This window comes from Hylaeus volcanicus, chromosome 7, assembly GCF_026283585.1.
Source record: "Hylaeus volcanicus isolate JK05 chromosome 7, UHH_iyHylVolc1.0_haploid, whole genome shotgun sequence".
Taxonomy (NCBI): Eukaryota; Metazoa; Arthropoda; class Insecta; order Hymenoptera; family Colletidae; genus Hylaeus; species Hylaeus volcanicus.
Genome location: NC_071982.1, coordinates 4,275,572 through 4,291,033, shown reverse-complemented (window position 1 = coordinate 4,291,033; position 15,462 = coordinate 4,275,572). Strand labels below are relative to the sequence as shown.

Below are 15,462 nucleotides of genomic sequence, written 5' to 3'. Positions count from 1 at the left end.
CGGCAACCATCTCACCAATAACAGTTTCATTACGTCATTCTTGTTTCATTTGCAGTTATTGTTCTTGGACAACCGCAAAACTACATGAAAATTTACTTTATCAGAACCAAAAACCAGGTGGAGGCCTGATATACCCTGGCACCAAATGGTGCGGACCTGGCAATCTGGCAACGTCCTACGACGACCTCGGTCAACACCGATTGGAAGATGCCTGCTGCAGGGAACACGACCATTGTCCCATCACGATAGAGCCTAAGGAGTGTATGCCCGGCATATGCAACCGGTCACCCTTCACTCGATCTCATTGCGACTGCGACGCGAAGTTCCGTAGATGCCTGCAGAATCTTAATACGGAAGTCGCCAACACCCTCGGTGCCCTCTTCTTCAACGTTATCCAAGTGGCTTGCTTCAAGGAGCGACGCCCGTGCTCTCAATGGCAGAGGTAGGCTCCGCTCCTTAATTCGAACTAGCATTTTCGGACTCTGCTCGCCGAAATCTAAAGGAAAGTTTGACCAAAAGATTTGAAGTACACGGTATGTCTAAAAAGAAACCGAACTTTTGCTATGAAAAGAAAAAAGTACAAGTAAAGTTTTTACACACACGTTTATTTACTCAAAAGAATCTCCCTCTGCGTCAATACAGCGTGTAGACCACGTAATTAACATTTCGAAGGACCTTTGCAGCTCCTGTTTTGGTAGCCCGTTTAGTACAGCGGTTACAGCAGCCTGAATCTCCGAAATGTTGCTATAATGTGTCCCTTTCATTGGAATTGGCATTGCTACCTTGGATCATGCACCCTACTCGCCTGATCTGTCTCCATGCGATTATTTTCTTTTCCCAAAATTGAAAATTCCAATGAAAGGGACACGTTATAGCAACATTTCGGAGATTCAGGCTCCGCTGTAACCGCCGTACTAAACGGGTTACCAAAACAGGAGCTGCAAAGGTCCTTCGAAATGTTAATTACGCGGTCTATACGCTGTATTGACGCAGAGGGAGATTATTTTGAGTAAATAAACGTGTGTGTAAAAACTTTACTCGTACTTTTTTCTTTTTATAGCAAAAGTTCGGTTTCTTTTTAGACAGACCGTGTATATCCAAGTAAAAGCACCTCGACTCTTCCAAATCGAATTTGTCCAACTTGATTAGTTGGCCATCCCTGCTGTAGGTTTTAATTCTAACCATTTCCTCATCGAATCTCTTCAGTTGCCCTTTGTACTGGGAGCAGTCGCCAAAGTACGAGATCGCAGAGTCCCAACGAGACAATTATGCCAGGAAGGTACACTTCCTGAAGACGATGTTCAAGGTTATGGGCGAGATCCTGATACGGAAACACGAGTATCTTCTAGGCGTGGTTTGAACCAGTAAATTGTAATTTTATACAAATTGTTTGTGGGTCCGTATGGTGGCGGTATTTTCATGCAGATTTCTTTTGGGTCCGCAAGGTGTAGGGGATTCCCAACGCTTCTTCGAACGATATTGCTCGTGAATTTACTCGTTGGATTCGTCGTCTAATCGCTATGCTTTCGATCTGTTACAGAGTCGGCTACGAGGAATCCGTGTCCAACCAGTTGTGCTCGCAGTTTCACTTCCGCCCCAGCGAGAAATACGTGCCACTGATGCCGCTGAACATCAACTAGCTATTACGAAAACGCAAGAAGAGCGGACCTGACACCCTCTGAAGCGGTGTCAGTTAACAGAGTCTCAATGAGCGAGATAATTGCACGCGCGATAATTACCTGTGTCTTTCTTTCGGTGGGAGTCCGTCTGAGAATCGAACTCGCGGTTATTCATCGTTAATACTACACATGGTATTAAGAAACAAAGAGCTTTCCTATTGAAGCGTTTAATTGAAAATTAGAACGTCAAACTCGTGGTCTCGAAATCAGTCAATGCAAATTTAGTTAACTGTTTGAGGTGATTACAACGACTGTGCATTTTATGCTTTTATAGCGTATGCTAATACGAAAAACACAAGTGAAACGTACGTAGATAAATATTTCATAAATTGACATTAATGGTGTCCTTATCCGCATACGCCGGACATGTTTAGTAACGAGACAGAGGGGTGGGGAGAGTTAAACGGTGTGGTGGGGATGGCTGCCCTGTAGCCTTGAGCGGCCAACTAAATTTGCATCCACTTAGAACCACTAAATACTCGGATTTACCGAAACGAAAGACACCACTGGCTTCTGGAACCAATTTCCTTACTCGTATTGGTGGTATACTTTACTCTCTCAAAATTTGGAATTATAAAATTGAAAGTTCATATTTACTGCCGTTTCTTGAGAGTCCTACGGTAAGGTGATTGGTGGAACAAGCAAAACACGAGACACCGTTGCACTCGTGCGCTTTTATTTCAGCCTCTGTACGCTGGTAAACAAATTCCAAGGCAACGAAAGAAACTAACGGTCAAAATGGTCAGTTCGAAACCGAGAAACGGCTATGTAAATGTAACAACGCAGCGTTCGTTGCGCGTCGCCTGTCGACCTTGCAGTGTACAGTGCAACAAATGCACTCGTCGAGGCCAACATGTGTTGTCACATAAATTCGTCCTTTTTTTCGCGTAGCCCTTGAAAGTAATACTCGGGTTGGGCAACGAACGAAATATTTTTAAAATAAAACTTTCGGCAGTTGCTCCGCAATTTCGAGCGCAGCCTTTTCTTGCGGGAAATTGTGAGATCGTTTACTCTTCGAGTACTGAAGACATATGTATAACAAACACGATTAGGAGATCTCAGTACACGGGACGTGCTGAGCCTTCAAATCTTGGCCTCCAAGAGGTCAATGCATCTCAAATTTCTATAAATTCAACCGAATGCGTGCGAATCGGTGATACGATTTTACAATTAAATTCTGCTCAATATTACTCTTTAACGTGTATGCGACTTTCCAAGTACTATCATAGATGATTAACCTTTCGACATTACGCTAATAAGATTATATCAATCGTAAGATTATTTATAACGAGAAGAACAAGGTTCTTGGTAAAAAAGAATGGTCTACGACGATTATCGAACGATTATTACTCAAGCGTAATGAACGAAGGATTAACAAGGTTCGCATTTCTTGCATATCATCCGTCGCCTTTGTTGCCACGCAATTGCATAATGGCGTACAACATGGCGACGATCTTCTTTAGATTAAGATACTTTGCTAAATTGATGCAGAAGTAATGAAAAATAGATCTAACCAGATAAGAATGTAAAGGGATTACTTTTGTATCATTTTGGTAAAGGAAGTACCAATGAATTCCTCAAGGTTAACGATTTTCTACTCTCTTTGATAGCTTTGGCTTTTGAATAAGTACATTCAAAGAAGTCTACGAATTTTATGCAAATTAGATTTGCCCAGGTTAATGTAGTGATTCGAATACTGTTCAAAATAATACTAGAGTACGAAGAATCAATGGCATCGATCCTGCGCAATCTCTACTGTGATTTAAACTGCTTAGATGTAAGCTTGTTGTAGGCTTACTCGCAGAAATAAGTACGAGCAACCGTCCGTTCATTATTTGTGACCCACGCGTTCAAATAATCGATGAGACCAGAAAAGATCGACCGAGGACGATGTCCAGAATTGTTAATGACCACGAAAAGGTTAGCCGGGAAACGTGCAATCGATTAAGTGCGTCACGCTGATTTCAGAAATACCTCGGTGACATTTTATTTCCTAACGACCTTTGAACAACTTCGATGATACGGTGGAACCTCGTTGATTCGTTATAAATTAAACCGATAATTAAATTTTTAATGGAAATCTGAGTTCTTTCAAGAAAATTATATTTAAGCATTTCTCATACAATAAAGTGGATCATCGATGTTACACTGTATTAACGAATGTGGATGTATATATTTATAGATCTATACGATTAACGATTATGTATCATATTAGGGGAATAGTTTATGATAACGTTCCGAATGTTTATTAATCCATGTAACGATGTTTACGTTAAATTATTTATACATATCTCGATTTAGTATTTGTCAGATTTACGCTACAAATATAATTATATTCCGTCGCTGAAGTAGCGCGAAAAGTTATCAACTTTGCACGATTTTTAATAAACATATTTATTACCTTTATCAGTTAGAAACTTGTGTATAGTACACATCAAACAACATGTGTGCGCTTTGTTCACATGTTGATGCTACTATTTTAATATTTTCTTTAGAAAAAATCTGAGAAGTTCTAAACATAAATTGTATTCAAGATAAACTAATTTAAAACAAAGACCAAATATTCTGAGAATAAATATCTACCTCTTGACGAGCGATTCGTTTATCTACGCGTCCCAAAGTAAAATTTTTCTTTCGCGTTTACCATTGTGGGACGAAACAGCTTTCGGCGATCAAAAATCGATTTTCGTGAATTCGAAAAATGGAAAAACTGTTTATGTACATCGATAGAGGATAGATTGCTGTTTAATGTTGTGCAATCCGTTTTGCTGTGGTGCGCATTCAAAGGCAGTAGAAATTCGTCCAAGCAAAACGCTTACGATATTACTCCTAACTTCAATATACGATTCTAAAAAACATTGCTCAGAAAGACGATACTCAAATGAGAAGTACATTTAAGTAAAATTGTAACTTTACGCATGGTTATAAAAAATTGACCGCACTTGGCTGAGGTTTAATTGCTATCACAGGAAAGGGTGAACCATCCTCTATCAGATTCTGCGAAGATCAGGTGCCCATAGGTGCCCCATTTCAAAAAATTGGTGATCGTACTAAAAGGAGCTCGAACAGAAAATAGTATGTACGGTTGTACGCTTACTTCGATGATTATTACGTACATCCTGTCATTTTTAAATTATTAAATACGTTTCTCTCATAGTTAATAACAGGTTTGAGTCGAATTTTGGTTAAAGAACAATAAATATGTCAAACAAGTGAAAGATATTGAACGCGTTGCACTTTATACGTGAATATTTGGACACCCTGTAGCTCAAATTGATTTATACTAATACAATTTAAGTATCATAGTATAGGGAATAACTTCCTAAAATTTCATTAAAATATTTTCAAGAGAACCAAAGTTACAGATTTTTCATCGCCGAGAGCCGTTTCGTCCCACTGTGGTAATTTTTTGTGGAACTATTCAAACAAAATTCAAATTTCCCGCAGTTGCGTTCAGCGCGCCGCAGCGACAATGGATTTCGAGTCTGGTCGCTCTATATTCAGTGGCCGAGACGCGGAGTGGGAGTGTGTCAGCCTAGATGCTGTGATGGATGAAGTTTCGTCAAAGGGTACGTCTTTTTCGACAAAGTTCAACGTTATTTTCCAATGAGTAAACTGGATTCACGGTGTAGAACGTGTAACGTTTCAAGGGTCGCGTAAGACAGAACGATTGATCGACGATTTCGCGTGCACGGTTGACGGTCTGGAAATCGCGTGGGCGTCCTGCCTTCCAAGTCTCTTGGCCCACGCTCTTCTCCAGACTTTATTTACGCGTTCCTTTCATTTCAATTTCTCAGTTGTACAACGCGTATTTTTCAATTGTACAACGTTTTGGGAGACCATTGGCGATCCCAGCGATACGTTTCTTCAATTGACAAGCCTCGATCGCCTTAGAACCGTCCAATTTGTCGTCAGCTGGTTGATAACTGCTTTCTCCAACGCTTACCTAACGTCAACCGTGAATCACGTTTACTTCCTACTGCACGTCCCTGACGCGCTCCGTTTTTCACACGAACGCGACGTATTTGTTTTCCTAGCTGCTACCGATTCGACGTATTCGAAATTCAACGCTGTATTATGCGTCCAACGCACGTTGAACGTTCCGCGAATATCGTGAAAAAAAATACGTCTGTTCAGGCGTAGATAAATAGACGTAACGAAAGGTGTCAGAGAAAAAACGTACACAAACCTAGAGTGGACGAATCAAGCAAAATTCTCTTTTGGGATTTCTTTTTTTAAATCTATAACTGTCAAATGGTATTTTGTGTTTCATGCACCTTAGAGCACAGAAGTGGGGACAGTGGAGGGACAATAACGTGTGCAGGTTGCCTCAATGCCATCGACGAGGACGAATTCATACAGGCACTAAACCAAGAATGGCATATCGATTGTTTCCGGTAAGTAAGAAACCTACTACAATACATCAATCCATGTAAACATAGTACAAAGATAATTTTTATGGAACACTCCTATAATGGATGAAATGTATCTTTCAGGTGCTCGGCATGCGATATCGGTCTCTCCTCGTGGTACTTTGAGAAAGATGGCTTACTTTTTTGTAAGGATGACTATTGGGCTGCTTATGGGGAAGCCTGCCAAGGCTGTGGCCATATCATCACGGGCCCTGTCATGCTGGCAGGCGATCACAAATTTCACCCAGAATGTTTTGCCTGTAACTCTTGCGGAGCTTTCATCGGGGATGGGGAAAGTTATGCCCTAGTCGAGAGGTCCAAACTCTATTGCGGGTGTTGTTATAAAAGGCAGATGCAGCCAATCAACAGGACAGCTAATTATCCGTTCGCTAGAAAGCCGCATAGCATCAGATTGGTGGAAATACCGCCGAACCCTTCCGATCCCGAGAAACAAAGAGGAATCAAACTGACAATAGACTCGACTCCTAGTCCTCGAAATTGTGGTGCTTTGCTACGTATATCTGAGTATGTATATAAAATATATACAATATATTTATACATTCTTGTGCTATACTTTTTCTTTTTACATTTAGTTTTTTTTGTAAGAATTTGTTAAAAAGATTGATTGCTTCTGCAAATTTGCATTGGAAAAATTATACGAATCTCTGGAAAGCAAATTTCAGTTATTGAAAATAACACGTACAATAATAAAATGATCGATAGATTTTGAAACGGACGCGCGAAAATTTCCATTTTTCTTAAAGAAACCGACACTTTTGTACTTCGCCAAATTATATTTAATAAAGCTTTTCTAAAACATTTAACCGTGCATGAATAATTCTGTGGTTATGTAAGAACCGGTACACATACGCAGCCTCTAATAACTTTAAACTAAAACGCAGGTTAATGAGAAATGTTCGTGGAAAGATCAGTAAGCTGCTGGCCTCTGTGATGGAGGTCCTATTTAGGCTATGCTGCCACTTCTCTAATCATAGGTACAGCATAACAAATAAATAATATGCACTAGATATTGTGTTTCCTTGAATTAGATGTGTGTTCCTTAGTATTTGCTATTTAACTGCACGCAAATTATTTATCTTGTGCAAAATAGGTGTCCCATTGTGTAATATTATTTGTTCATTTAATAATATGTGCTGTATAATTTTGTAAGCATGTAATATATTTAGGACGATGCGACAATTATTTAAGAATTATATTATTAATATACAATGCAACATAACATTTTTTCGTATAATCTTAAAAAGTATTCAAGAAATAGAAAATTCAATTTTCTTCCATCGTTATGCATCGTGTACTTGTACCATACTTCTTTAATTTTCTATAGAATTTACAATGCATCTAGGTTTTCAGTCATCCCGAATGGTTATTTATTTTTACCTATATCCGGGTTTAATAAGCAAAGTCTTACGTATCGTGCTTTGTACGTGTTATGCCTCGTAATTTATGTGAGTTTAATAGTGTACGAAATATATAAGATTGCAAACGAACGCGCAACATTAGCTTATTCGGTTACTATTCTTCTTCTTATCACTACTGTACATACATGTAATATTTAATGCAACGTTAATTTAAATGCACGCAAAGGTTTGCATGTACTCTTGTGAATAATATTTACGAACGATGGAAATGTCACACGAAACGTATTACAGACTGAACATGTCCAGTGATCTCATATCTTTACACATTGGCGATCGAATACTTGAAGTGAACGGCACACCAGTCAAGGATCAGCCTATAGAGAATATTGAAAATCTTATACAATATTCGGATACAGTTCTGCAGGTAATTCTATACTCTATAAAACAATTTGTTTATGCACTATGTGAAATGATTGAATGCAATACAGAAACAAATGCAATCAATCTTTCAGTTGACCATCGAGCATGATCCCGATGCAGTGTCGCGACGACCAACGTATTCCTCGCCGTCCGCGGCGATGTTGACATCGATTGGGAGCCCAAGAACAAGCCCGGAAAACAAGGAACGATTGTTCAAACGTCGAGACGAAGGGTATATCAGTGGCACTCGAAGCAGACAATTGCGAAGAACGAGAGATCCTTTGCACAAAGAGCGTAGCAGTTCCATGTCGCGACTGCTTGATGGGTACATATTCAATCGAATTCTTTTTTAATAGCAAATCTTGAATTTCTGTTTTACTACATGCTACTACTGTAATGCTTACAGATCTGCCCCGACAAATGCTACATGTGACCTGAGCAGGACTAGATCCTTTCGAGTTGAGCCAAAGAATCAAAGGATATTCCGTGCTAGTGATCTAGTGAAGGGTGAACTCCTGGGTACAGGATTCTTCGGGCAAGTGTTCAAAGTCACGCACAGGGATACCAACGAAGTCATGGTGCTAAAGGAGTTGTACAGAGTGGACGAAGAAGCCCAAAAGAATTTTTTGAAAGAGGTGAGTCATTGGTTCAACGTTATTCTAACACAGCTGGTTACGAATATTTAATTTAAGCGACGCGTCTTCTAATAAGTGTGGTGTAAACTAAATCCATATTTTATCTCACAATCGGACGAAAAGATTATCTCAGCGTGTATTCGGGCCTATGATTTTCTTTTGCACTAATCTAACAGGTTGCCGTGTTACGTTCGTTACACCATAACAATGTCCTCCGATTCATCGGCGTTCTCTACAAAGATAAAAAGCTACACTTGGTCACCGAATACATATCAGGTGGAACTCTGAGAGCTCTGCTGCACAACACGAACGAGACCTTGCCATGGGAACAGCGAACGTCGTTCGCCAAAGATATCGCCGCTGGTATGGCTTATCTACATTCCATGAATATCATTCACCGTGATTTGAATTCGCACAACTGTCTCGTGCGGGAGGACAAGACCGTGGTAGTCGCTGATTTCGGTTTAGCTAGGATAATACAAAACGGCAATTCCCCCGACAGTCGTAAATACAACAAACATTCCGACGGGGAGCCGAGAACGTCGAAGAAGGAGCGAAAGAAACGCTACACCGTTGTAGGGAATCCATATTGGATGGCTCCTGAGATGATGAAGGGTAACAAGTACGACGAGAAAGTCGACATATTCAGCTTCGGTATCGTCCTCTGCGAGATTATAGGACGCGTCCAAGCCGATCCTGATTACTTACCAAGGTCCTCCGACTTTGGTTTGAACCAGAACGTCTTTAAAGAGAAATTTTGTGCCAATTGCCCGGAAATGTTCTATAGAATCGCTTTCCTCTGTTGTGACCTGAACCCAGATAAAAGGCCGCCCTTTGAGTTGATGCAGGTTTGGCTGGAGGGATTGGCGATGCACTTATCGGTGGGCGCTGACTTGCCACTGGATTTGGAGTTCGATATCAGAAATTACACGGGCCCTAGCACGAGCACCAGCGAGTCCACGACTCCAGAGACTCTCGCGCCCCAATTGAAGCCTATCAAGGAAGGCCAGGTGCATCAGGAAAAGAAAAGGTGCATCGGTTGCCAAGACAGCACGCTGGAGCGCGAAGAACCCGTGCAGAGCAACAATACGCTCCATGTGCCCGACGTGATTAGCCCCAGGGGAAGGTACACCAGGCAAAACAGCAAAACGAACGAATCGCCTGGGAGCACAGGTCGATACTCAAGACAGAACTCGAGGTCCAAAGAAGTTACGATTGAGAAACCAGACATTGTAATTTCTCCAGAGGCCGCGTACACTGGGTGCTTTGCGAGGCAAACTGTGAGATCCAGTAACAGCGATAAACAGGAACCTTGCGTCAGGCAAAACGATCAGGTGGATAGTAGCTTGAAACGAATACCCATCATCGAGAAAATACGGTACGTAGGTAGAGCAAGTCCGTGCTCTCTATTGGACACTCCTGAATACGTTAAAGATAACAAGTGCTCGTACAAGGTGAATAACAGTTTGAATGCCAAGTCGGGGGAGAAGTTAAACGACCACTCCCTGGTTGGCTACTCAAGAACGAAGCTGGAGAACAAGTTCAAGATGTCGGACGCGAAATCCGTTGGTTCCTACTTGAAGCAAATTGGAAAATCCGTCAATGCGGTGGAGAAGGAAAACAAGGTCGACGGTCAGAACGACAGCGAGACCAGGAAAACAAGCGGCGACGCCTCCAAGACTTCGACGGGTTCTTATCTGAGAAGGACGAAGATTTCTCCCACAAAAGAGACGCCAAAGAATGCGTTTTCTGCGCAGAAAAAAAGTCAATCCGAAGCTGACACTTCGTTGCAATCAAAAGTAACCGTAAGCCCCGGAGAAATCGACGAACTTACGAACGACAGGGTATCCAGGCAGGAAAGTAACGTCTCCGACATTGGTAGTATCTTATCCCGACAAGGGAGTCTTACTGTATTAGATTGCACCGCGAAAAACAAGGACACGTACAAAGACTATTCGCCTTACAACACCTTGAGGAAGGAGGACCTCCGTAGAGACAACAGTTTTCGCAAGAACGCCGAACTTCGCTACACGGACAGCCTGTATTCGAACTCGAGCCTTTCCAAAAACGAAGATTTCCTTATTTACGATGCGCAAAATGAAGCTCACGTCGATAACAAGAAAGACTGCACCGCGTCCATCCAAGATTGCACGAAGCTGGAGTCCAACGACTCACAGAAGCCTGTAATCGACACAAAGTCAATGTACGATAACAAGTTGCCTAATTCATTGACGGAGTACAGCGGATGTTACAAGAACGTGGATCTATGCAGGCAGGATAGCTTCGGTACCGATAGCGCAGTGGGTACCATGAAGAGTGACTTTTTCGCGGACTTGGACTTCGTTCAATTAAGAGACGGTAGGCATACGCCTGATCTGTGCCATACTCCTGAACGATGTTGCACGCCTAATCGCGCGACCTCGCCGGTTGAGAGCACAGCTTTGTGAGATTTCCACGTCGACGGAGCATCGGATTAACGTACTGCGTTCTTAACAGCGTTGGGCAGACTTTAATCAAAGTAATTGACGATTACGATTGCAGTGGGTGATCGTCAGTTGTCGTACACGATTGACAAACGAATCAGAAGTAACCGTAAGTGACTTTTTGTTATTATTATTAAGTAGTTTGCCTATTAGTATTGTCCTATTAATATCGCAATCACTTATGACGAATAAATATTCAATTCGATCAATTCGATTTCAATTTTAACTTCGTCATTTGATTAAAATCGATCGCGATTATTCGTGGCATTTAACTGATTTATCGTTTATTCTAATCGTTATTCGCGATTACTTCTGACGATCGAATTTTCAATCGTGTGGCTTAATCGATCAATTAATCAAATAAAGCTAGTCGACTGGTGTCCAGCTCTGGATCATAACGAAAACAATCTCACCGTACTAATTTGATCTCTGTCTGTAACTTCTAAGATCTGTCAATTTAACTCGTATATCTAGTTTCTTTTATCTTTTAACTTTTCTAACAAAGAAACCGTACGAGCACCACGTTGTGCGCTAGTTTCTCCTTGGAACGTGTTGCTAGTATCGCGTGGTAAACGCGTAGAAAAAGTATTAACAATTTGACGTCCAGTATTAATGAATCTCATTGCTATCGGTTCTCGTGGTTCTCAAAGTGTTTTGGATACTACGTGTCAGCGGTGCGTTCGCATTCCTGCAATATATCTTGCCTCGTGGTTTTTTCTAAGCGGGAGTACGAGTAATTATAAGACTAACGAAAGCATTCCATCCAGAATTAGGTCTGATTGCACTCGGAAACGATTAAATTAACGCGTGCTTTTGGGAAATGGAGCGGTGACACCGCGCCTATATCGAAGTTGAACGATTCAGCGTTCTCTGGGATGCTGTGGGGTCCGTTCGGTGCACCTCCATTTTTTTTTTCTCATTTTTGGGAAGTACGGGATTATATTTCGAAGTTGTAAACATTATGTAGTCAGTTTGTAGAATAGCGTGTAAAAAAAAAAAATGATATCTTTTATCGGATATATATGTACATCGTACTGTAAAATATTATCCACATATACGATGGTGGTGTGCATGTACAGGATTATCGACATGTATAAATTTCAGATACGTCAATTATATCTTTGTTACGCTGTCTCGAAGACGGAACTTTGCCAATTTGATATTAATCTTCGTTTTAACGTTCGCGATATCGTGACTTCACTCGCATCTGTTACTTTCTTTCGATATGTAAATGGCAAAACGAAATCTGCACCGTGTTTTTATTTATATTCATCGGTAAACGATGCGCGCACTTAATCTAGCAAAGATATAAATGATGACAAAATAGTATGATGTGTATAATATGAAGAATGTACATATAGTTTTTGTATATATATTCCAACATACGTCATGTTCAAAACACTGTTTACAAAACAATATATTTAACAGTAAAAAGCTTTATATTGATAATGTAGAGATGAAAGTTCTTTTGATACTATTAAAAAGTTGTATTTCTATTCTATTACATTCTAATTGTAAGTAAAACGTTCCCTAATTTCATCAGAGTAGAATGATTAAACGGAGTATTGCATTTGAACAATACTTTACGATGGATTTATGATTTTGCTCCAAAGACAAGGAAAACACGACAAATTTTTCTCTATTATACAATTCATTGATAACTGTTTGCAATCTATGCTGCCTGCGTTAGAACGAACAAACAAAAAAATTGGTTTGCTTTGTTGCCTATGTTTTTTTGGTATTAACGTCTTTCTTTGTAATTTTGAATTCGTATCATTAGGAACTTCGGAATTCTTTTCCATTGTACGAACGAATTTTATTAATGTCCACGTTATTGTTATTAAAATCATTTGAGTTCATTACACCAAATAAATGTTTATTATCTGTGATAAAAAGTGTTTTGAAGCTGTCTATAATCGAAAACATTTGTGGAGTAAATTTAATGAACTGTTACTATGAGAGGAACACCGATTTCTTACTGTTCAGTGTGTATGGAGAAAAACAATTACTTGCAGTACTAAAAAAACGAATGTACTAAGAGAAGGAGGGTGAACAAAATTCCTAATGTTATTTGAGAAGACAATATGTGCAATAAACCATTTTGCAAATAACATTTGTAGTCCAGAAACAAATAATCATGGCTTAAAAAATGGACGTGTGTGGAAAACGTTTTGATCGAATCGAAGTCATATAAAAACCCTTCGAACTTCATAGTTGAAAGGCAAATGTGTACCGTAAACTCTCGAAACATTCTTATCTGAGCGAAACATTATTAATGTACTTTTTCCATAGTTTCATCTGAAAACAAAGTAATTGTGCAATATCATTTCATAAATGCAATATTGATAAAGTAGTCGTTTATTATAAAATTACAATTTGGACTTTAATTAAAAAATGGCGATTTCTATGTACTCTGGGGAATCCCCAAAGGTTTCCTTTGTTGATTCCGAGCATTGGTTTGTACTACTTCTGTCAGAACGTTGAATGTTTCGAGCTTACGAAAAATTTTCCACCGCGCATGCCAGATATACACACGCATTTAATGAATCTGCGTAACGAATAACGAATAACCGAACGAATAGCGTATGAATAAGCGTACATATAACGCGGCAAAGGCGAGAACTCGTTTGTAAAACGTTTTCAGCGAACAGTATTAGACTCGTTATCGTTGCTTACTCATGAATAACGTAGTACACAAGTAGGAAACTTTATAGACACGCGACGGGCACAAAAACGAACTCTGTAAACTTCTGTAAAGAGAAGAAAAGAAAAAGACCTCCGGAATATGACGGTAGACACATTATTTTTATAGTCTCTGTAAATTGTCACGCTCCTTCTGTTCCGACATATCGGAACATAGGGAGCGTCCCAACTTGTCTTAACCGTTTGCAAATTATTTTTCTTCACTCAGACGATAGGGGAGTTGGGGGGTTGAGGGGGGGGGGTTGAGAAACGGAACTAACGCAATCAAAGCATGCGACATATTTAGCGTAACACTTTGTTGAAAACGGTGAACAAAACAGAAATTTTGTGAAGATGTTCGACAGAGGATTCGGCACCGAACGATTGAACTTCATTCATATTTTTTACGAGAAAAGGTTCTTCAGTGGGAAATCAGTAATAATGAACAGCTCGAGTGGAAAAGTAAGAATACAAGTCGACGAGATAAACTAATAATTGATAATAATAAATTTTACGGCCTGAATAATCAACGAAGACTTGTGTTATTAATTATATACTATGTTTATTATGGGATAATATAAGAAAATCAGTTTAATAAATATACGTTTTATATGCGATGTACTTAAATTGCGATCTAGTTTGTTTATATGTAATTTAATTGACTACTAAAGTATTACCAAATGTCACTCTTAACATTCGTACATTTCCCATTGAGAATCTGTTTCTTAGATATCGAATGGAGACTGGGTTGACCGCACGTTGTTCTTTGCACGGCACAGTTGTTGAGGAACTAACGTAAAATAATTTTTTACATGACAAAGAAGAAATCTTCCCGACGTTTGCTCAAAATTACTGCAGAAATTGTAAACGATAGATCGTATTCTTTATTTTTCGTTGTGTGCTTCAGCACTTGTTACACTGGCTACGTTTCCGAATCGTTTTTCGTGCTAAAATTTATGCGACTAGGGAACAATCATTTCTGTTTAACATTCTAGTAATACAGAGAAAAAAATGTGAAAAATAAATGGTTGGAGTATGAACAGCATTCTTTTTAGTTTAACCTTCGTATGTCTAAGATTCTTTCCCAACTGTACTAGTCAAAACAAGACTCAAATACAGAAAGTATTAATTAATGATATATTTTCTATGATAACATGGTTAAATTATTATTTGATTATGATATTTAATAAAAAATTGTAGTAATTTATATAATCACAGTTGCATTTAGTTTATCAAGTATTATTTCAATCAACATAGTCGTTGTGCAATCGAGTACGCGGCAACTTCGAGTTGATAACCGAACTGATAAAGAAGCTACACAGGGTTGCCGCATATCAGGGGCACGTCTGCGCATACGAGATGACAACTGGATCGACAAACCAGACAGTATGTATTCCCGCATACTGGGGGCATCCCTGCGCCTATAAGAGAGCAACCGAACCGACAAACCCGTTAGCCTAGGTTGCCTTATGAAAGGGATCCTTGTGCGCCTACGAGATGACAACCGAAGCGACGAGCAGGCTAGTATCGGTTCCTGCATACAAGGGGCACCTTTGCGCCTACGAGATGACAACGAATGTGACAAGCAGGCTAGTATTGGTTGCTGCATACCAGGGGCACCTCTACGGCTACGTAGAATTTCATACGTACCGAAAATGTGCCACTTGAATTAGGCAACCTACACTTACAGATATGTCGGGCCATTTGCCGGCTCGTAGGCGCAAACGTGCCACCTCTTCGCATATCATGTTCTCCTCATACCAAAATATAAA

At 39.9% G+C, this 15,462-nt stretch overlaps 2 protein-coding genes across 5 annotated transcripts in view; both read left to right on the top strand.

The window, feature by feature from the left end:
• LOC128880115 (acidic phospholipase A2 PA4) overlaps positions 1–4,272 on the top strand; it is an 11,047-nt gene extending 6,775 nt beyond the window's left edge. For all 3 annotated transcript variants that reach the window (XM_054129835.1, XM_054129836.1, XM_054129837.1), the window contains 2 exons: positions 105–442; positions 1,541–4,272. In XM_054129835.1, the coding sequence (XP_053985810.1) occupies positions 105–442; positions 1,541–1,640 (438 nt within the window). In that variant the 3' untranslated portion in view covers positions 1,641–4,272. The remainder of the gene's footprint in view (positions 1–104; positions 443–1,540) is intronic.
• An 835-nt stretch (positions 4,273–5,107) lies between these two features.
• Positions 5,108–14,730, top strand: LOC128879672 (LIM domain kinase 1). 2 transcript variants are annotated; one of them, XM_054129038.1, is made up of 8 exons: positions 5,108–5,248; positions 5,962–6,076; positions 6,176–6,616; positions 6,994–7,086; positions 7,762–7,894; positions 7,983–8,215; positions 8,297–8,525; positions 8,702–14,730. In XM_054129038.1, exons 1-8 carry the CDS (start codon positions 5,152–5,154, stop codon positions 10,970–10,972), a joined length of 3,612 nt encoding a protein of 1,203 aa, XP_053985013.1. In that variant the 5' UTR covers positions 5,108–5,151; the 3' UTR covers positions 10,973–14,730. The 2 variants fall into 2 exon arrangements, with proteins under 2 accessions (XP_053985013.1, XP_053985014.1); XM_054129039.1 differs by lacking the exon at positions 6,994–7,086.
• Positions 14,731–15,462: the final 732 nt, after the last annotated feature.